The sequence below is a fragment of the Camelus bactrianus genome, chromosome 18 (assembly GCF_048773025.1).
Source record: "Camelus bactrianus isolate YW-2024 breed Bactrian camel chromosome 18, ASM4877302v1, whole genome shotgun sequence".
Classification (NCBI taxonomy): Eukaryota; Metazoa; Chordata; class Mammalia; order Artiodactyla; family Camelidae; genus Camelus; species Camelus bactrianus.
In genome coordinates, this window is record NC_133556.1 from 36,424,304 (window position 1) to 36,448,179 (window position 23,876).

The 23,876-nt window shown below is 36.2% G+C and overlaps 1 protein-coding gene across 11 annotated transcripts in view; it reads left to right on the top strand.

Moving 5' to 3' along the window:
- The window catches only part of MRTFB (myocardin related transcription factor B), a 238,115-nt gene that overhangs the window by 108,577 nt on the left and 105,662 nt on the right, over positions 1 to 23,876 (top strand). For all 11 annotated transcript variants that reach the window (XR_012500439.1, XM_074346824.1, XM_074346822.1 and 8 more), the window contains one exon: positions 10,968 to 11,183. Coding sequence is in view for 10 of the 11 variants with exons in the window: in XM_074346824.1 (XP_074202925.1) it covers positions 11,030 to 11,183 (154 nt within the window). In the remaining variant the exon portion in view is untranslated. The remainder of the gene's footprint in view (positions 1 to 10,967; positions 11,184 to 23,876) is intronic.

Sequence of the window (23,876 nt, forward strand, 5' to 3'; positions counted from 1 at the left end):
GAATTGTACACATTAAATTGGTGAATTTTATAGTATATGTACTATATCTCAACAACAACATAAAAACACTTACCTACTGTAAAACTAATGAAATTTTCACAGCTGATTGAAATTGCTGTTTTATGATCTATACCAAAATGTGTTTAATGGAGAGAATTCACAAGTATTTTGAAAGGACTGTGATGCAATGAGAATAAATTATTTCATATTTAACTAATGACATTAGCGACTTATGTATAATTGTACTATGTGCCACAGTGCTGTTACAAAACTCTGAATACGAACTTTTATTTGATATGTACTCTAAACTGTTGCCTCAGAGTTCAGTGCTAACACATTTTGCATAAAGTTTGACAGCAGTGAAATAATATCTAAGAAGTAATTTGTGTTAAGAGACTCCAGAAAATTGAAAAAGGCCCAAGTTTCTAATTTAAGATGCCCTCGGCATCAGCATCAGGCTTAAAATGTTTTGTGGCAGGACTTCCTTACCTGTGCTCCGCTTCTTCGGTCTGTGGGATTGCCAACCCCCCCAGCCTCTTTGTCCTGGGGTGCACTGAACGGGCGCGGCTGGGCGATGACGCTGAAGCCTGGTGATGCATTTCTGTTCTGACTGATTAAGTTGTGTGCTAACCAAAGTCAGCTGTGTTTATTCCTAACTATGCTCATGCCACTAGTAGTACTAGTCATAATTATGTAATTTAAATATTATGTAAACTGATGAAATAGGAATGCAAAAATGTTAAATGTTGAAACCACAAAGTCATGTTACTTAATACTATTGAATCAAATGTGGGCGAGAAACTTAAAAAATTGGGTTCAAAATTGTAAAAATATAGACACATTCTGTGCTCAAACCCTTTAACTTTTTGTTGTACTAAATTTAAAGAAATAGAAACTAGAAATCATGGACAGTGATGGTTTATTCCAGACTGCTAACACATCTGCAAAGAGAAGGCCTCGTTTGGAAGACTGGCAAACAAATGGACATTTACTTAAAAGAAAACATCTTAAGATTTTTGTGTGTCAGTTTTAATGATTCCTCTGTTAACTGAGTTTTTCAGTTTACCAACTACCTGGGATGGTTCCTTCAGACAAGAGGGTTTCTTCTCTGGTTAATTAAGTACCAAGAACTGGATTATAAATTGGGAGGACTTGTGCAGAAGAGGACTCATGGTCCCAGCTCTGCTACTTAACAAGATATCTTGGACAAGTAAATTAAATTTTTTTTTGTGTAGTTTACGATACTTTGTTTAATACCTTCGTTTAAGCTGAAATTCTGCTGATTTCTAATGTCAAGAAGAGTAAAGAGCTAGAAAACAGCAAGAAGAGACTGCCCTCCTTCTAGTGGCCCTCTCTCTCTTCCCCTTTTTCTGTTTTTCTCTTTTCTGCTTCCCTTCTCCCTGCCTTGAGAACTTAAAAATAAGAGTACAGTATTTTTTTAGCTGTTTAATAAAACACTTGTTTAATCTGTTTACAGATATTTACTTCTTAGCATTTAAATCAAATGCTAATCGATGGTTCAGCAAAATTAGAGTTTGTTTTTAACCCAGTATTTGATAAATATGGAAATCAACTCAGCTTAAAATTAATCCTCCAATCCTTATTCTTTGAGAATCATTTTGAATAAGCTTGGAAAGTGCAATTGTTCAAGCTAAACTTGGGTTTTTGCTATTTTACTTCGAGAACAAATAAAATTTTTTAGTTCCTTAGGTCTTTTTATATAGTACTTTAAGAGCCATGTGTGTTTTAAACTTTTGCTAATTCAAGTTTTTATTTATAGGTGTTTTGTAATGAATATTTCAGAAACACTCTACTTAAATGTTAGTTACAGCACTTTAGAATGCATCACTTTGGAGAGTGTTAAGTTTACATTTTGCTCCATGTTATGTTCATTTGAAACAAGTCTGCAGTAAAGAAGTTAAAAAAATAAATCATCACATTGGTGTTTTTAGAGCTGTAACAGCCACTTAAAGCATAGAGCGTGGTTATGTAACTTTTTCTATACAGTGTATTGTCAGTATTTGGTATATTTGGAGTACATTTTTGCTGTGTACTTAATGGCTAACATAAAAATCCAACTGCTACAGATAAAAGCCCTGCTTAGAAGTCGTTTATTTGAAAGAATTATAACCTGATGTCAAAAACATGTCCTGTTTATGTGCAGTACATCTACGGCTTTAGATTTCATTTTCTTCCGGTCTGGAGTTTAATTCCAGCAACACGCTCAGTGTCTGCTAAAGTGGAACAATAAGAGGAGAGTGTTTCCTTCATGTGCCGTGAAGCAGGTGTGTTCTGCTCGCTCCTGTTACTCACTAATGTTATGTCGTCATTGCCTGGTTGACAAGGCCTTGACCTCCAGGAGGCACAGGGGTTATGAATGAGTCGTTGTGGAACCGCAGTGCCTGGCACAGCGCCTGGTGCTCTGGACTGTCCTTCTGTGTGTGAACAGTTGTGCAGATGGGTCTTTCACATCTTCATCTCCCTCTTCCGTACCACCTCCTCCCTCCTCCTCCTCCTCCCGTCTCTTCTGCTTATTTGCACCAACTTGTTTGTGTTTTGGCACATAAGTGTTGTGTTAACGGTACAAGGAATATGGGCGCTAAAGTTGGAATCTTGGCTTTGATGCTAATCTTTCAATTTTGTTTGATCTTTCCAAGCCCTGGTTTTCTTGTCTGTAAAGTCAGAGGAATACTTAGCCACAGAGAGGTCATTAGGACGAAGTTAAGGAAAGCATAGCGTATACTTAGTGCCAAACTGAGTAGGAATGTTCTTCCCTTTTCTTCTTTTCATTTGTCATTTCCTATTTTTTGAATTAGGAAACCAGATCCCTGAGAGGTTAAGTGATTTGTCTCAAATCAAATAGCTGTCTTGTTGCCACACCCTTTTTTCAGAGTTCCCTCCTAGGGGCCGGTGATTTCCCACTACTCATTCCTGCCGACCAGCTTTTCCAGCTGCCCCAAACTAGAAACCTCAGCCACCCTCCATTCTTTATAATCCTTTACCTTTCAAATGAGCCAGTCATTAAGCCTTGAAATTTTGTCTCTTAAATATTATTAATATTATTTGAATTTAATTCCCCTTTCTGCATCTCTACTGTAATTTAGTCCATCAGCTTTTCAGCATGAGTTGTTTTTTTTTTTTTTTAACATCTTGGGCTAATCAGTAGCCATATTTTATTTTATTTTATTTTTTTATTGAGGTATAGTTGATTTACAATATTATGTTAGTTTCAGGTGTACAACATAGTGATTCAAATTTTTTATAGATGATACTCCATTTACAGTTATTATAAAATATTGGCGATATTCCCTGTACTGTACAATATATCCCTGTTGTTTGTTTTTAAATTTTTAAATTTTTTATTCTTTTGCTAATTTATTTATACATAGTAGTTTGTACCTCTTAATTTCCACCCCCTATCTTGCTCCTCCCCCTTCCTTTTCCCCACTGGTAGCCACTAGTTTGTTCTCTGTATCTGCAGGTCTGTTTCTGTTTTGCTATATTGACTTTTATTTTTTAGATTCCACTTATAAATGATAACATACAGTATTTGTCTTTCTCTGACTTTTTTCACAAAGCATAATACCCTCCATGTCCTCTATGTTGTTGCAAATGGAAAACTTTCACTCTTTTTTGTGGCTGAGTAGAATTCCATTGTGTGTGTGTGTGTGTACATACACATCACATCTTCTTTATCCATTTGTCTGTTGATAGACACTTAGGTTGCTTCCATATCTTGGCTATTGTAAATAACAATGCTGTGAACATTGAGGTGCATGTATCTTTGCAAATTAGTGTTTTCGTTTTCTTTGGATATATACGCAGACGTGGAATTGCTGGATTATATGGAAGTTCTATTTTTAGTTTTTTTGAGAAACATCTATACTGTTTTCCACAGTGGCTGCACCAATTTACATTCCCGCCAACAGTACGAGAATTCCCTTTTCTCCACATACTCCCCAACATAGGCTGTTCAGCCTGAGACTTACCAGTAATATACCTCTGCCAGAATGATCTTTCAGAAATACAAATCTGTTCGTATCACTGTTTCTTGGAATCCACATTTCTTCACAGTTGTGCTTTAATTCACTATGCCTTGTCTTCGCCATGCCGTGCTCTTTCTACACTGACCCCCATCAGCTATTAGGCCATAGCTGTTCATTCCACTGTACTTTTACTGATAAGAAAAACTTCTGTGCCTGCAAATTGCTGTTCATTCTGGGAGACTTTCCTAACTTACCCAAATGCAATTAGACATTTAATTCTTTTGTTTTCCATAATACTTTGTACCTACTTATATTCTATTGTTTTTCACACATGTAGTAATTTTCTTCTGACGTCTCTTTCCACTCATTGGGCAAATGATTTGTTCTCTCTGTAAGATCCATTTGATCATTGATTGTCAACACTGGCTACACATTAGAATCACTTTATCCAAAACAATTGTATCAGAGTTTCTGGAGAGCCTTCCCTCTACCCCCACCCATTCGGGGTTTTTTTTTTAAGTCCTTTAAATGATTATCATATTGTGAGGGGGGGGGCTGAGGAGCACTTATACTAGACATAGATTCTAAGATACCTTTCAGCTAAAATGTTCTGTTATTCTACGAACTTAGTCTTTTAAAATATAAGCGCATTCAAGTAATCAAAACAGGAATTAAATTAGAAAAAAACAGGGGAGCAAAAGGAAGTATTTGAAGGAAGAACTAGTAACATAAAATAACCCAGGGTTAATATCACTAATTTACCCAACCCAGTGACACAAAATTCTGTTTCTCAAAAGTGCATTTGATACGATATTTTCAGTTTGTTTGATCATAGGACTTAATAGTAAACACTCTTCTAATGCAGAGAATTACTTTGTGTGTGTGGTCAACTCTGTCTTTGAACTTCTTGATCCAAGTTTTATCTTGTTTTTGAATTTAGAAATTTATTTTTACTGGCTGTTAGCCATGGGTTTTCCTAATGCTTGTAATTCAGGGGAGCTTTAAAAGGTAGGGACAATAGTCTTGCTGTTGCTAAAACATTTTTTGTTGAATATGTTTGGATATTCTACCTCTCTGCATTTGGCTGATTATGTATTAACTTATGAAATTTGATACTGATTTTTTGGAACTCATCTACTACTTAGCATCTCCTTTATGTACTAGTGATTATATACTACTTTACTAATATTTCATATGGATTAGTCATTACGTGCAGTAAGGTACAGTGGAAAGAAGTTTGGCTTTGGACTGCACTTGGTTCAAAACAATTATTAGTGTTGATTTGAGACTATCTTAGCCAAATAGCCCAGCATCTTTTGAAATATAGGATCATTATTGGTGTTATCTTGACTTTATTCAGAAAAAAAGATATGAGTAAATCAGTAGATCAACAAATAAAAAGTGTGATGCCTCTTGTTTTTTCCTGTACTGTTTTTTCTGTCTCTGGTGTAGTATCTGACAATGAAGCGGTTTGTTTTTTGAGAGCAGAAGCCATATCCCAGGTTGATCTTACTAATGTGGTACTGTGCTTTGACCTCGTGCTGGATAAATGTTGGATTAATTTCATTTTGGAATGAAGTTATGTTATTGGAATGTGTCAGATATTAGCCCCATATTCATTCATTCTGTCAGTATAAGACTAATATTTTATCACAGTTTTTCTTATTAAAGCTAAATGATTGTTTTACTTTCATAACTAGATTATGACCCAATGAAAGAATTTGTTTGAATGCCATTTCTTTAACATCTCAATTATAGACTATTGGACAGAGTGTTCCTTTATGTTTGATGTTGGATTTCAGTTTCAAAAGAAAATTATCAAACATTTAAGCAGATATTAGGTGACAGCTTGCAAATTTGGTAGTAGAATTTTGGAACAGAAAGAGTCTACACTCCATCAAAAATGCTCGTGAAAATTAAGTTAAATTTTTTTAAACACTTATTCTCTTTTTGCTACATTTTGTAAAGACTTTCTTAGCTTATAATTTTCTTAATTTGGAGGGATGTGTGGTAGTTTAAGGTGAGCATAATGTCAAGGAATAACAGGTTGAAAAAATTCTTCAATATGAAGAGCAGATAATATTGCATGAAAATATTTTAAAATCTTATGCCTAAAAGATCTTCCAAATCATTAGCACTAATGTTTTCAGAGTTAATACATCTTGCCATTATAAGGGCATTATAGTACTTGTATCTTAGAATCAACTTGCTATTACAGATTTTATTTTCTATGAATAAATAATTTGAAGTGAAAATTCATGCCGAAATAAGTCATTTTGCATGCAGATTCACATACCTAACCCTTCCTTTTGAGGTCTACTTGAGTTGATGTTAATGTAGTTGTTGCAGCCTTCCTGTGCATCTTGTTGTGTGACCTGTCTTTTTCTATCCATTTACTTCCATCCTGACATACTTCAAATTCCTTCCATATTTGAAGCATGTCACTTTTAGGTATACATTTTTAGATTTTTAAAAATCCATTCTGTCAATCTCTTTCTTTTAATCATAGTGTTTAGTCCATTTACATTTAATACTATTGATAGGGTTGGCTTTAGGTCTACTGTTTTACTATATTTCTTTTGTTTGTCACATCTCTTCTTTTGTTTCTCTAGTCCTTCTTTTAGTTTACTTGAATATTTTTAGAATTCCTTTTTAATATCCCTGTTGGCTTTTTAGCTGAAAGTATTTGCTTTTTTGAAAATGGTTGTTCTGGGAATTATTATACCTTAACTTCTCAATCTATTTCAAGTTAAAGTTGTACAAATTCTCTATAACATGTAGAAATATAAGAACGTTGTAATACAGTTACCCTTCCCCCATCCTTTATGCTATAATTGTCATATATATTATGTCTGCATACATTATAAACTACCTAACACAGTGTTAAAATCTTTACTTAGAATAGTAATATTAAAGAAACCAAGTGAGAAAACTGGTCCTTAGTATTTATCTACATGTTTACCATTTCTGATGCTTTTCATTCCTAAGATCCAAATTTCTATGTGGTATCACTTCCCTTCAGCCTGAAGAAATTCTTTTAGTGTTTCTAGTCATGTATGTCTACTGATGCCAATTTTGTCTTCGTTATTAAAGGGGGTTTTGGTTGGATATGAAATTCTGGATGAACAGTTGTAGAGACTCTGGATTCTCTGAGATATTTTAGTAGGCAGTTAACTTTGCTGAAATCACTTCTGCAAATTCTGTCTTTCCAATAGTGAGCAGCAGCTAAAATCTCATTTCAGTTTTTTGCCTTAAGTGGGCTGTTGGAAGTCTGTCCTGCATGTGCATAATTTTGGGGTCAGCCAGAATATTGGGCAGAGTTTATACGCTGAATTTAAAGGCTCCTCCTTTGTGACTCTCTCCTTTCTGAGAACTACATAAAGAGCTAAGAAGTAGATCCATATATACATGGTCAGTTGGCTGGCAACAAAGGTGCAAAGGCAATTTAGTAAAGATAACTTTTTCAACAAATGGTGCCGGAACAGTCAGATATCTTTATGCCAAAAACGAAAAGCAAAAGACTTTGAATAATATCTCATAGCAGATATAAAAATTAACTCAAAGTGGATTATAGGTTTAGATGTAAAACATTAAACTATAAAATATCAAAGAAAACATAGGAGGTCATCATTGTGACCTTGGATTAAATGTCTTACCTACAACAAAAACACAATTCGTAAAAGAAAAAATTGATAAACTGAACTCTATCAAATTAAAAACATGTGCTCTTTAGAAAACACTATTAAGAACATAAAAAGATAAGCCATAGACTGGGAGAAAATACAGGCGTACCTCGAAGATATTGCAGATTTGGTTCCAGACCACTGCAGTAAAGCAAATATCACAATAAAGCAAGTCACACAAATATTTTGGTTTCCCAGTGCATATAAAAGTTATGTTTGCATTATACTGTAATTTGTTAAGTGTACAATAGCATTACTTCTGAGAAAAGTTTGTATACCTTCATTAAAAATACTGCTAAAAAATGCTGACTATCTGAGTCTTCAGGGAGTCATGATCTTTTTTACTGGTGGATGGTCTGGCCTCAATGTTGATGGTTGCTGACTGATCAGGTGGCGGTTGCTGAAGGTTGGGTGGCTGTGGCAATTTCTTAAAATAAGACAACATTCGAGTTTGATGCATTGAATGACTCTTCCTTTCACAAATGATTTCTCTGTAGCATACAATGCTGTTTGATAGCATTTTACCCACAGCAGAACTTCTTTCAAAATTGGATCCAATCCTCTGAAACCCTGCCACTGCTTTATCAACTAAGTTTATGTCATATTCTAAATTTTTGTTGTCATTTCAACAATTTTTACAACACCGTTACCAGGATTAGATTCCATCTCAAGAAACCATTCAAAAGAAGCAACTCCTTTGATCATGAAATTGCAGCAAATTCGCATCTTCAGGCTCTACTTCTAATTCTAGTTCTCTCTTTGCACCACATCTGCAGTTACTGCCTCTGTTGAAGTCTTGAGCCCCTCAAAGTCATCCAGGAGAGTTGGAATCAGCTTCTTCCACATTCCTTTTGCTGTCGATTTTTGACCTCTTCTTGTGAATCACAAATGTTCTTAATGGCATCCAGAATGGTGAATTTTTTTCCAGAAGGTTTTTGATAATACTTTGCCCAGACCCACTGGAAGAATCACTATCTATGGGATATCCCTTTGAAATGTTATTTCCTAAATAATAAGACTTGGAAGTTGAAATCACTTCTTGACCCATGGCCTGCAGATGGATGTTGTGTTAGCAGGCATGTAAACAACAGGAATCTTACAGTACATCTCTCTCCATCAGACCTCTGAGGTGAGCAGGTGCATTGTCAATGAGCAGTAATATTTTGACAGGAATCTTTCTGAGCAGTAGGTCTCAACAGTGGACTTAAAATATTCAGTGAACTGTGTTGTAAACAGATGTGCTGTCATCTAGGCCTTGTTCCATTTATAGAGCACAGGCAGAGTGGACTTAGCGTAGTTCTTAAGGGCTCTAGGATTTCCAGAATGGTACATGAGCTCTGGCTTCAACTTAAAGTCACCAGCTGCACTACTCCCTAATAAGAGAATCAGCCCACCCTTTGAGTCTTTGAAGCCAGGCATCTAACTTACTCCCTCTAGCTATGAAAGTCCTAGGTGGCATCTCCTTCCAGTGTCAGGCTGTTTCGTCTACACTGAAAATCTGCTGTTTAGGCTAGCCACCTTCATTAACTATCTCAGCTAGAACTTCTGGATAAGTTGTTGCAGCTTTTTCGTCAGCACTTGCTGCTTCACCTTGCACTTCTGCGTTGTGGAGATGACTTCTTTCCCTACATCTCATGGACCAACCTCTGCTAACTTCAGACTTTTCTTCTGCAACTTCCTCACCTCTCATAGCCTTCATAGATTTGAAGAAAGGGTCTTGTTAAGTCTTTGGCTTAAGGAAATATTATGACTGATTTGATCTTCTGTCCATTCCACTAAAACTTTCTCCATGTCAGCAGTAAGGCATTTTCGCTTTCTTATCATCTGTGTGTTCACTGGAGTAGCACTTCTGATTTCTTTCAAGAGCTTTTCCTTTGCGTTCACGACTAGGCTAACTGCTACAAGAGGCCTGGCTTTCCACCTGACTTGGCTTTTGACATGCCTTCCTCACTAAGCTTGGTCATTTCTAGCTTTCGATTTAAAGTGAGAGACATGCAACTCTTCCTTTCACTTGAACATTGTAGGGTTATTAATTGGCCTAATTTCAATATTGTTGTGCCTTGGGGAATAGGGAGGCCCAGGGACTTAACCGAAGAAGATACGCAGGTGGAAAATAAGCATATTAAAATATGCTCAACATCGTTAGGGAAATGCAAATTAAAACTACAAGATACCACTACACACCCATTAAAATAAGTACAATTTTTAAAATCGACCATTATCAAGTGTTGGCAAAAAATGTAGAACAACTGGAATTCTCCTTCACTGCTGGTAAAAATGCAAAATGGCACAGCCACTTTGGAAAGTAGTTAGTTTCTTTAAAATTTAAACACACAGCTGCCATATGATCCAGCCATTTCACTCCTAGGTATTTATCCAAGAGAAGTGAACGCATGTATCCATATAAATACTTGTATGAAAATGTTCCTAGCATCTTTATTTGTCATCGTCAAAACTGGAAACATCTCAAATGTCCATCAGTAGGGGAATGGACAAGCAAACTGTGATATGGAATGCTACTAAGCAGGCAGCATATCAGATGCTTTGCCATTGCATAATATGGACCACCATCCTTCTAGCTGTCAGCTTTCTGTAACGTTTTTCTTACTGCCCACTGCTCAGCTCCTAAGCCAGTGTCATATACTTGGGATTTTTGCTGTGTCTGGTACTTCTGTTACCAATGTCTGTATCAGTCAGGATGGGCCAGGTTATGCTGTGATAATAAACAACCCCAAGTCTCAGTGGCTTAAAGTGAAGCTTTGTCTTTGTCATGAGGTGTTTTTCCATTGTCGGTTGGCTGAGAGTTCTGTTCTCTGCTCTCTCTGAGGCCCAGGCTGGTGGAGGAGTCATTGTCTGGAACACTGCTTGTTGCTGTGAATGGTGACAATATAAAGTTGTTTGATTTGTAGGAGCTGAGGTAAATTCTCAAGTCAGACTGCTTCTTTTGTTTACATCAGGCATTCATTGACTTTCGTCTCATTTTAGGATACATTAAAATCTTTTAAGTAATGACACCAGTAACTGTAGCTTTCTTTGATCCATAGTGTAAAAAATTATATAAAATATCTTTAAACTTTTATTTACCTAGTAAGCACCTTTTTAGATGGGAGGTATATTATTCTTGTGTGTTGGACCAGGAACCTAAATCCAGAGAGGGTAAATGAATTGGCACTTGCCACACAGCAGTGAAACCGAACTAGAACCCAGGGTTCCCATTTTAATACTTTGGTAAAAATCAGAGAAAAATAAATGTCCCATCTATTTACACATTCTTTTTTTTTTTTTTTTTTTTTGACAGTCTCTTCAACAGGCCACACTTAGAGGTGTCTCATATCCCCTGTTGCTGGTGGCTGGAACACAATGGATCACACAGGGGCACTAGACACCGAGGATGAGTTGGGACCTTTAGCCCATCTTGCTCCAAGTCCTCAAAGTGAAGCCGTTGCCCATGAATTACAGGAACTCTCCTTGCAGTCCAGTCAGCACCTGCCCCCTCTGAATGAAAGGAAGAATGGTGAGTTTTTCAGCCTGTGCAGTGTGAACTTTGATTTAAAGACGTGCCTCTTTGCGGGCCAAGTGTATCCCTCTTTGGTAGAAATGCTTTTGTCAGTTCCATTTGGCAGACTGTCACAGAGGTGAGAACCTCAGCGAGTGCTTGCTGGTTCTGAGTAACAGGCAGAATTTAACTTTCCATCCAAGTCTTTCATCATTTCTCCAGTAAGTATCTTTGGTAGCAACATTATCCTTGGAAATAAGCTTTAGGTTCAACCATAGCACAAGCAGAAGGTTTCACACTAGATGGCTTTGGGAAGTAGCTTCGTGTGCTGATTCCAGGGAAAATAGATTGTGGATTTGACAAGTTTCTCCTCCCATGTTCCCCGTCTCCAGTGTGTTGCACCTTAATTTCAAAATTGGCAAAATTTGAGCTATCTTAATGCTGACTGAGAAAGCAAGAATTTCTTGTTTGAATATTTTTTGTATTAATGGGTATAGGATACTGCCATATTCTCAGTCTTTGACTGGCTCCTACTTGTTCACAAAATGAATATTTTCTGTTCATTTGTTTTCTGCTCAGGAAGTTCTCATTGATTATACAGGCATCCCAGAGTCTCCAGAAAACTCAATACTGTCAGTTTTTAACAAAAATGAATAGAGCTAGATGATATACGCTAATTTTTTAATACTTAAAACATAAAAACTAATAAAGTGTTAAAATTTACAAACACACGAAGCACACATAATAGAAGAACAGAATGAAGGATTTCAGCTGGATTTGTCATGCTTTCTGTGGTTCTGGTGAATCTTACATCCACAGATACATATTTTGTTATTTCAGTTTTAAAAGCTGGAAGAAATAAAACTGGTCCCCTACAGAACATTTCCTTATGTATCTTGTTACTTATCTTTTCTGGGTTCTAAGTGTTTCCTAATCTTTTTCATTATTGGCCTTATCTTATTCAGGAAAATGGATAAAAGACTATGCTGTTATTCTCCGTTCTTTAGCACATGTCTTTGGATTATGCTTGTTCTCCTTTCAGACAAGATATCTGATTCTTGTGTCTGATGCTTATCAGGCACAACCCTTGTCCAGTTTGATTGTTATAAAGCGACACTCAGCTAGGGGCTGTCAAAGCCTTCAGGAGGCTCTAGTTTGCTGGTGATGACTTTAGAATTGGTTGGGAGCCTAGCTTTACCTTAGGCAGTGGTGGAGAGAGTGCAGCTGCATTGACTGAAATGTGACTGGATTGCTCAGATTTACACAGTATACTTGGACTAATATAATATTCAAATCATTGCCCTCAAAAAAGAGTAAGAGTTGAACTGGTATAAAACTGCAATAATATACAGTTACTTAAGAAAATGGTCACATAGAGCCGAGGAAGGAAGTATGGCAAAAGTTCATGCTTTGTGGTGATTTTACTTGATGCAGCTTACCATGTTCTCTTGCAAGAATGTTCTCTTGAATATGTGTGCCTGAACATAAGGTAAGCCCAGATATGTAGTAGTCTTTCCCTTAGAAGCTTTTAGGGAGGTAGATGAAATGGTAAAATTTTGAATTTATTAATTTAGTTACAGGTACATAATTGAAACCATATATTATGAAGGACTGCAATAATAGGGAAAGACTGCTTTAATCCACACTCATATTTCATAAAACTGTCTACCCAAACTCTATCTGTGAATCTTTGTGGTGTTTTATCATCAGTAGATCCCCTTTGCATCACCCACCTCGCACTGAAATCCAGAGCGTACCTTCATTTCTGCCTCTCTTGTTTGAGTTACTGTAGTTTTTGAATACATGCGCAATCTGACACTGAAGATTTTATATCTAACCCACAAGTACCATTTGCAAAACAGTGGGACTGTTTCTGGTTTTTTGTGTATCTTATAGTGTTGTACTCTTAATCACTCATGTTTGATTTGTGGTGATTGTAACATTTTATGAGGCTATAATTTCTGTTACAGAATTTAGTCTTTTTTTTTTTTTTCTTTTTTTGGGGGTTGCGGTGGGTAGGTAATACATTTACCAGCTTAAAATGTAAAGAGGGTACAAATGGGTATATAGTGAAGATTGTTGTCCCTTAGCTACCCAGTTATTTCCCCAGAATTAACTGCTGGTACTTGTGTTCTTTCTGAGAGAATAGTGCTTGACTACTTTTTTAAAAGCAGTGTTTAAAAGTCTTCTTTGTAACAACATCCAACACTTTCAATTTTAAGGTTATTACCTGGTAATAATTAATGTGTTGGTTCTTTTCTCCCTTTTTCCCCCCTGATACTATTAAGACATTTCTGTAAACATCCTAACACTAGCTTCAAATGAAGTTGATTTTTAAGCCAATGCGTTTTCCTCAAGAACTTTTTTGTTCAATATTAAGTAAACAAAAGAGCATCTCATAATATGGAATACTGGGAAAGGATTCAAATAAGAGACAGTGTTGTTTTGTAATAAGTGACCTCAGGAAGTTAAAACCTTACCTTATATTCAGGCATATTACACTCTAATTTCAGGCTTATGATGTATTAGCCTAATTTGCATATATATACCCAGGCATAAATGGAATTGTTGCACAGCGATCAGAAATCTGGGTTTTTGATACAGAAATGTAGGTAGAGTAGAACCACATCGAGCAATCTGTAGGTGCAAGAACCACAAATTTCTTACCTTAGTGAAATTTTTTATATTTATTCTTCATCTTTTCAGGTCTTCTCAATGCCATGTTTGAATCATCTCATGTACAAAATGTCGATGTTGGCCTCAAAATTAATTTCTGCAAAGTACTATTTAGATATTATGAAACAATCGAATGTAGATATTTTCTTGGTGACTATGTTTTATTGTTATTGCCAAGCATTTTAATTTCACTAGTTAAATTATTTTCTGTTGGGGAGGAAATGATGATATTTCAGTTTGGGATTAGTGTATAGAAGGATTGTATCACCATATAGTTTATAAATAAACTTTACAAGAAAATGAAGTAGATATTTAAGTACAGTAGTGATTCTAGGACCTACCTTTATTTTTAATTAATACATACATTGGCAGTGGCAGTGAAGTGACGGAGTATTCCCACTACTGGAGTAAATGTGAGAGATGTTTAGAAAAGATAAGCTAGGGTTTTCCTTTACCTCTGAATGTGGCCAAAATAATTCTCAAAAATAATATTTTTAGTGGCACCTCAAAAGTAAGACAACCATTTAGGCTACTCTTCCCAGTAAGATAGTCCTTCATAAAGGAAAGAAGATATAATTTTACTAAATAATGTACCTTTACTAAAACAGTGCATACACTGGGAAATTGAGCTTTTGACATTTTATACACATAATAGATCCATTTTCATATTTCAATATTAACATGCCTTCAGATGGTTAACACTGAGAATAAAAGGGAAGTCAGTTAGAGGGAGAGTTAGTTCTTTGATTGTTTAAATAGGAAAAGCTCAAGTGCTATAAGGTGAGTATAACTTCATAAAAGTAAGGAAAGGCAGAGTAGATGGAAACAACGTGCCTGAAAGAGCTGCCCACACTTAGGTGGGACCGTGAGCAAGAAGCTTTCATTCATCAGCTCCTGTTTGCAAGGCTGGTAAGTATGTTGGTTGGCGAACTTAAGCGTTCAAGTCATTGCCAGCATTATCGTAGAGTAAGGCAGTGAGTTGACACAGATTCCCCTTTTATAAAATAGTTTGTGTTTTACTACTTCTTTGCACATTTCTGAAGACGAGGCTCAGTCATGTTGACATGGCCACAGACATGCCACAGGCCAGCTGTCAGTGGTATCAAATAGGTAGAAAATGAGTATCTGCTGCCTTTCTCTTCCTGTGTTAAAAGAATTTTTGAAACTGTGTTTACTATTAATAGTTAGTGTGTTTTAGACCTCCATAAAGAGGAGACACTCGTTATTCTTATTTTAAACTTTGGTGTCATTAGTTACTTTAGTTGCTAGGTTTTTGAGCTTATTGTCCCACCTTGAATTTTTTAAAAGATTTTTCCATCCATTAAATGGATCACACTGAGCAGTTTCAAACATCTTACTTACTAGGCAGAAAATAATTTATTCAGAAGTTTGTTGTACACGGAACACAAGGTGGCTCTTTGCGTTGGCAGGTGTTAATACATTTGCAAGCAGTAGATGAACTTTGCCTAGCCGTGGAACGCAGCCAAAGAAAACTGCTTGCCTTGTACCATAGAAAATAAATTGTATATGTTCACAGCTGGTCTTTTCTTTGGGTTTTACTTTGAAACATTTCCCCACATCTCATTAACCTGCTAGACTTACTGTCATTCCAGGTGTTTGGAAACACACAAAGGTGTCGAGCATTGGTATTGCATAAAACTCTGTTCCTTAGAACATATATGAGCTGGTATGGACTAATAGAGATTGGTGAGGGGAAGAGAGCATATTTCTGTTTTTCTCTGGAGCAAACAGCTACACATAAAATGCTCATTGTATCATAAGTGGAAAGGAAATATAGATGCTAAATATCCAAGACATGGAACTGTGAGATTCTTGCTTACCCTTTATATAACTGGAGGCAATAGAAATGAATAATTTTATGTAAAACTGTCTTGTCATTTGGCTTTATTGTTAACATATTTAGGATCTTGAGTATTTAAAATAATTCTCAAGGATACTAACATTCTTGATACATTTAGATAATTTCTTTTCCTACTGTCAGGAAAAAATATTTAGAAGAGAAATACATACTTCTTGAATATAATTTTCTTTAGTTTCTAATATATCTTTAAAATTAGGCTTCAAAACTTATACAAAACACAATTAAAAGTTTGAAAGTCAGCTATGAACTTCCTGACAGCTGCAAATGAAGTTCTTGATTAATTGTGGCAGCTCTCATACTTTTTGTTTGTGACAGTTTCTTGAACCTTTCAAAATGAAAAAGAAGCCGTATAAGTAGCTTAAGGACGAGAGAGGTACTCTCTTTCACAATGGCCTTTATAAAGTCTCCTATTAAATGGCATGTTTTGTTTCACAGTGTAGATAAGCACCTATAACCCTGTCCACCTTCTTTTTCCTACTATGGGTTTCTTATTTAGTTTTGCTGTTCCCAAGAATTTCGTTTGCTTCAGTGCATTGCTGAACACACCCAAACAGTTTGTGCGTGGAGGGAGAGGGAGGCTGGGCACGGGTTTACCGTCCCCTGTCCGTAGCTGGCTATGTCAGAGCACTGACAGGAGTGCTCTAGTTACCGCTGAAGGGTGGATAAGGCTTACAGCTTCAAAAGTGCATCAGCAAGACCGTAGGCCCCAGTTACAGCACCTCTGAAGCCTCATTTTGAGTTACTTATCCAGTCTTTGAATTGTGTCCTCTTGTAAAAATGCCCTTGGAATGTCAACAATTTGCATATTTATTAAGATTTAGAACATGATAGTAATTAGCAGTTTAATCCAGAATGAGACCTCATTATCTTAAACTTAACAAAAATGTTTACCTAAAATTCTTCCAAGATTTTTCTAGAGTTACTAGAGTCATATAAGTACATTATTTCTTACATAGATTGAGATCATTTTCATAAAACTAGAGTCCACCATATGTGTATTAGACCAATGAATAAACTGAAACCAGTTTATTAAGAAACAGCCTTTCCTGTCCCTCAGAAAGCAATTTTTAAAAATAACATGTATAATATAAATGATTAGTTAATAAATATTACTCAACTATAACCCCTTAGCTACTTAGGCCTTTCAAGGCTACTTGTAATTGAATAGTTAGTTTATAATCGACCTTATGTGGGGTCAAGACACTTTGTTAAAATTAAGTTAGGGCTCTTTTTGCTTATGTCTGCCACCTAACCCAACCACAGTGACCTTTTCTAATTAAAAAGGAAGAGAAGGAATAGATACTGGATGCCTGCTCTCTACCATAACTCTCAAAAAACCTGATAAATATAAAGAGTATACTGAAAAAAATGTGATCATGATTTTTTTTTCCTTTGTGATAAAGTACTATTGTGACAGAAAGCAACAGGACAAATATGTTGGAATAAAAAATGTACTGGAATTTTCTCTTTGGTTTGTAGTTAATAATCACCCGGACTAATTAGCAAATATCATACCCAATGTTTTTCTAACTCCTTTAAATTAATCCATACTGCTGGCTACCCTCACCTGCTGCCCTCACTATTATTAACAGGAAGTATAGTCTTTTGGGAGTCAGGACTCCAGTCTCCTCTGCTGACTCAGTCTGTGAGCATGGGTAAGTCTCAGAAGCTTTCCGTGTTGCGGTATGCCCGTTGTAATATCCGTATGGTAGCTTTCAGCCCATGTGTCTTTCTCTGGCTGCCCTTCCTCATTACATCATGTGTCCTTATATCTCATTATCACTTTTGCCTTGTGCTATTCATTTGGCAGCAGAAACAGAAAGAATGGAAGATAACTTCCATCTTAGTTTACCGATGGAATTTTCCATAGATATGAATTGGTAATGTCACTGTTTAGTATGTTTCTCACAGATGTATTTTTAAACATACATACCAGCTCGCTCAATTAGTCAGACTCCTCCCCACCCAGATTTAAAAGGAAAGAGAAATTGACTCAATTTGTGTTATCCTCAAAAAATGTATCTAATTTAGAATGTGCTGTATCTAATTTAGAATATGCAGTATCTTCCTATTCATGGTTTTCAACAATTGGCAGGTATGTGTTAGCATTTTTATAATAGGATCAAACTCAGTTAAAAAACAGTAGTTTGGCATTATTTTAAGCACAAATTATTCATGTCCTTTTCTGGTTGTTTATGTTGTTGTTTTTATTAAGCAAATGCTGATAGTTGGGTATCTGTTTCACCAACTTAAATTTTTGATATATGACCTCTATGTTTAGTAAAGATGTAACAAGAAAAGCAAAAAGTCTAATTCACAACTTGCCTTTGGTTCTTGTAGACTAAGTTTAAAAACTGAGAAATGTTAGAATTTATCAGCACTTCCTGCAGATCTGAGATTCATAGCTACAAAATAGACTCTTTGACAGAATCCTTGTTCCTGACATAGCAGTTAGGAAGTGTATCAGTTAGACTGCTTATTCAAACAATTATCATGTACTATATGAAAGTTTGCCATATCAGAATATTCAGCTTTCCTAAAGTATTAGAAGAAATCAGTATTTCAGGAGTGGAAATGAATATAATTTTATTATCAGAAAATGTGTATTGAATGATCATTGTGTCTCTTACACTAAATAATTCTTAGATTTTATGCCTCTAGTAAAATGTTAGCAATGCAGTATATTCTCATAAAATTGTTGGACACATAGATCTTTGGGAGTAATTCCCTCAGCTAAAGAAAATTAATTTAGAGATGATTCTCCCGGATAACTAGGGGAAAGAAGAACCTAATTTTCAGGAAACCGGGTGCAGAGTCAAGCCTAGAGCCCTCCCTTCTACTAGATGTGTGATGTGAGGCCACACGAGCCTGTGTCTTTCATCTGTCAATAGGAGTCATGCTAGATGGGCCTCATAGGTTAGTGGGACGCTTAACTGAAGTAAAGCACTGATAGTAACTATGTGTGCGTGACGCCTCATAAGTACTCAGTACATGTTATAGGCACTCAGCATTGCATGCCTGATCCAAAATACCATGAAAGAGGCAGTGATTAAGGATACACAGTGGTTAAGGGCACCAACTCTGGAGCCATCCTGGCTGGCTCCACCATTACTAGCTATGTGAACTTAGACACATCAGTTAGCCTCTCTTTGCCTCAGTTTTCTCCTCTGCAAAATAGGACTCACAGTACCTCTTCATAGGATTGCTGTGAGGATTAAATGAGTTTATATAAGTCAAGTGTTCAGAACAGTGTGGGCATATAATTAGCACTTTATAATGATTTGTTATCATTATGTCTATTTTGAGAATACAGTATTCAAATTCATACTAAGTGAATATAGTTTTTCAGAGTTCCACCATGGTGTTTTATACCTTCATGTTTCTTTCAATAGTCCCAGGGATTTTTGCCCCCATTTCCTTAAAAATTTCTTTTTAAAAATGTCAAAAGAACATGTGGTTTTTAAATGTCTTGCTGTGTACCTATGTGACATTTGAGGAGCACTTATGGGAGCTGAGAGGGCAAATGTAGTAGGCACGGATTTCCCATGCAGTTTGTCTCTCTTGTTGGTACTGCCAGTTCCCACAATCCTAGCATTCCCTGGGCATCAGTCAGTGTCTACAAGGAATGATTTTCAAATATTAAAGCATGTGAAAAGACAAACAGGCCAAAACTCAGAGCTCTCTAGGGACTATGACCTCCAAAACAGACTCTGTTCTGACATTTTCACAGGCCGCTTGAAGGAATTCCAGCAGGGTCATTCCATTTGGTAAACTCCTAAACAAACCCTCTGTCATCAAGGACTGATTTATAGATTTTTCTCCTTCTTATGTGCTTGTTCTGAAGAGATTAAGATAGTAGATATGGTTGCTGAGACTCTTTTGAGGCATTTGATGTATATGATAAGTACTATACAGAAGACTTTTGGTATTCTGAAGTAATAAAACAGTTATTTGTTATGTTTAAAAGAGATTTCTTGCTCTGAGTTGTCTTTTAAATTTTTTTCTTTTTCATTTGATTCCAGGAAATCTATGTCGTCATCACATCTCTAAATTGAAATTATTTCATTTATGAACCCAATTATTTAACAAAGAAATTAGTCAAATTCAGAAATGATCTTTTAAAAAACAAATGTATATATTAAAATGTGTATATGTGTATGATGACTTGTTTCACAGTGACCTTTGGAATATGTGGAAACAGAACCAGATCTAGTGTCATAGAATACTCTATGAAATCTTGGTGTGATGGCAGCTGTTTAGATGATGCTTTAAGGTCATGGGGTGGGAGGGCAGATCTATAAACTGTTCTTCGATTAATCTGAATTCTCTTAAAATATTTTGTGTATTAATATACTTTTCTTAAAAAAGGAATATAGTTCTAAAAATAAATGAGAAGGGCAGAACCCAAGAGGTTTGGAGGCTGGACAACTGAAGGAAATGGGTAATTAGGATTATTTGGTTTATAGCTGGCTTACATGCTATAGCCTCGTGGTTGTCCCAGTCTCAAGTCTCAGTGGCATGTATGAAATTCCAGGGGTGAACAACATTCCATGTTTGAAAGATGAGGTTTGTTGGGAGATTTTGTGTGGTTTGTTCCCTTCTGTGCATGTTTCTTTCTCAGTGCGTTAATCCTTTGGATGAATGTACAAAGTATTAACTAGTAAGTAAAGAACCAGACACAATTAAAAATTTCTTATGATTTGATACCTGATTCTATTGTAGGATTGTAATATGTTTTAAACAAATTTTAAAATGGGATGCAGGAAGTAAATTGATGTATGATCTTAACCAAACCTCTTAAAATTAGTAGCATCAAGAAAGCCAATTTTATGAGATTCTAGTCACCTGTTGGGAACCCAGGATATTTTAGAGGTCTCCTTAGTAAAGCGGAAATGAAAGTGAAATAAAAAGTTGCTTAGTAATTGATCACAGATAGTTATTGAATGTACTAAAGAATTGTGTGGCTCTTGATTGAGGTAAAAAGGTATATGTGTTTATGTTACTGATTTTCTCAAGCCAAGAATGAAAAAGTGATGTTTTAATTAGACATACTCTTAGGAGAAAATATTACTTTTCTAATACATTTTTCTAACTAAGACTTTTCTCTCTGTTTATTTACACTAGATAGTCTCTTTTTCAAAGAAATGGATTATAGTTGAATAACTTGCTAATAATGTAGTGAGATCTCTAGTCATGTAATTATGTGCATGTTTGTTTATTTGTGCATAGAGTTAGAGTAGCTGCTTGCTTGATTGCTCGATGCTTTCTGAACCCTCAATAGAAACATGTTTACACTTTCAAAAATTTGAAGATTTTGTTTGGACACCCAAGTATTTTAATTTGGAGGATTTCCCAAATACAGAAATTTAAACTTACACCAATCAGATCAAGTTAGGACTGAAAAAAAATGAAATTTAAAGAAATCCAAGAACGTAGTCCTAAACTCTGAATTCGAGTCTGATGGCTCTAGACAGCACTTTGGTTTTTGTTTTCTTTACCTTTTACACTGAAACTGTTTAAAGCATCTCTCTCTCAAAAAGGTGTACATTTCTTAAATGGCCGTGAAGGTTTTATGTACCCTTGGTAGTGGGATGTTATATAAATTCAGTTAGGTCCAGTTGGTTTACAAAGTTGTTTAAGTTTTATGCAGTCCTTACTGGCTTTCTTTATACTTGCTCAATCAAACAGAGAGATAGGTTGAAAACCCCACCTGCTATTGTGTATTTGTTTATTTCTCCTTTCAGGACTGTTTTTGCTTCGTGTATTTTGAGACTCTCTTATGTGTTCTTGATGAATTGATCCCGTTACATTATGAAATATCCTTCCATTCTTGGTGTGATCCTCTCCTAAAGTTTTCTTTGTTGTTATTAATATAGCCCCTGTAGGTTTCTTATGTTTAGCAATGCATGATTTATCCTTTCCTAGCGTTTACCCTTAAGCCATCTATACCTTTATATTTAAAGTACCTTTCTCATAGACAGCATAGAGCTGGATTTTTCTTTTTTTAATCTATTCTGACAATCTGTCTTTCAGTTGTAATGTTTAGATCAATTACATTTAAGGTAATTATTAATATGTCTGGTATATTACTTACCTATTGCTGTGTAACAAGCTACTTCATACCGTAGCAGCACAGGACACATTTATCATCTGACAGTTCCTGTGAATCAGAAATTCAAGTAAAGCTTAACTGGGAACCTCTGCCTCACTAGCCTGCGATCAGGTGTCAGGCAAGGCTCCAGTTTCATCTGAGGGTTCAACTGGGGAATGATCCACTTCTAACTGTAGAGTTAAATTGTTCTTGGCAAGATTCTGCCTTGAGGGCTGTTGGACTGGGGGCCTCAGTTCCTTTCTGTTAGCTGGAGACCACCCTCAGTTGCCACATGGGCCTCTCCAACATGGCAGCTTACTTATCAAAGCCAGTAAGAGAGAAGAAGGCTCGCAAGACCAAAGTGATCGTTTTTTGCAACATATCCTCAATGTTGTCCTGTTCTATTGATTAGAAACAAACTGCTCAAGGGGAGAGAATTAAACAAGGCCATAAATACCAGAAGCCTGGGATCACTGGGGGCTGTCTTAGGGGATACCTACCACAGTTGAGTTTAAGTCTATCATTTTGTTGTATGTTGTGTTCGTCCAGTCTGTTCTGTTTCTTTATACCTCTTTTCTTGCTTATTTTTCTTTTTCAGTTAATTTTTTTTTTTTTTTAGTATTGCATTTCATTATTGTTTTTACAGTGTCTTATTAACTATGCTTTTTTTTTCCTGGTGTTTACTGAATCTTTTCTAATGCAGGTCTAGTATTACTGCTAATTCTATCCAATGAAATGTTTATCTTAGATATTATACTTTTATCTCTAGAGGTTCCTTTGCATTGTCTGTTTCTCTTTTCAATATAGTCATATTTTCTTTTAAATACTTGCACATAGTTATAATAGCTGTTAATAATTCCTTTTTTTTTCCTGTCATTTCTGGGTCTATTTTTATTGGCAAATTTTTCTCCTATTAAAGAGACATTTTCCTGCCTCTTTGCAGGTAGTCTTGTAATTTTTTATTGGCTGCAACATTGTGAATGTTACATTTCTGAGTGGTTGGATATTGTCTTTGCTGTTTTCCTTCAAAGAGTGTTAGACTTTGGTTTCGTAAGAGTGTTGAACTTCTGGATCACCCGCAAGGCCTTTTTGAAGCTTTGTCAGGAGAAATCTAGGGTAGCATTCATTCCACGGATAGTGCCTTAATTACTAGGGCTCGAGCCCTTTTGGAGTCTTGCTGAGTGCCCTGCTAAGTGTGCAGGGAAGACCTTTCACTAAGGCTGGCTGGAGCTCGAACATTCCCAAACCTTGTGTACACTTTGGGAATTGTTTAACTTACAGTTCCCTGGTCATTTCTTGCCTAGTCTTATGAACTTTTACTTTGTGAACATACAGCTTAGCACTCAGCAAAAGACTTAGCACACCCTTATGCAGATTTCTGGAGCTCCTTTTCAGAAATCTGCACTGTAGCTCCTAGCTGCCTTAGCCTCCCCAAGCTCTCATCCCGGTCTCAATTCAGCGAGCCTGACCGAGCTCTGTTTGAGTTATCACAGTCTAGGAATTGCTTCCAGGCAGAAAGCTAGGGCAGTGTGAGGCTCATCTCATTAGTTTCCCTTCTCTTAGGGATCACAGTCCTGAGTTGCCTGCTTACCAGTGTAGGAAAGCAGTCATTTCATGTATTTTGTCCAGTTTCTTAGTTTCTTATGGTGAGAAGTTAAGTGTAGTCCCATTATTCCATAATAGCCAAAAACGGGAGTCTGGAATTGGGGCTTCAACACACGGCCTGTGCTTTTTCACTGAAGCCTGTTTCCTGTCTAAATACATGAAACAGCTTTCTGACTCAGCTACAGCAGCAGTGTCGTTTTACTTTTGGATCCACGCAGTCAGACCTTGCTGGGCACACCAAGTTGCTCCTGGCTTTTGATCAGTGAATGAATGAAACAGAGTTTTTGTTTAAAGACTAAAGCTGATGGTTATGATTGGTCCTCGTGGCAAGTAGCTTTCCAGCTTCTGCTCTTGGCACAGAATGGTCAGCAAGATTGTGATGAAAGATAACATGTTAGAGCTTCTTAGATTACTTGGAGCCAGTGATATTGTTATTTATTTCATTCAAGAAGTCATC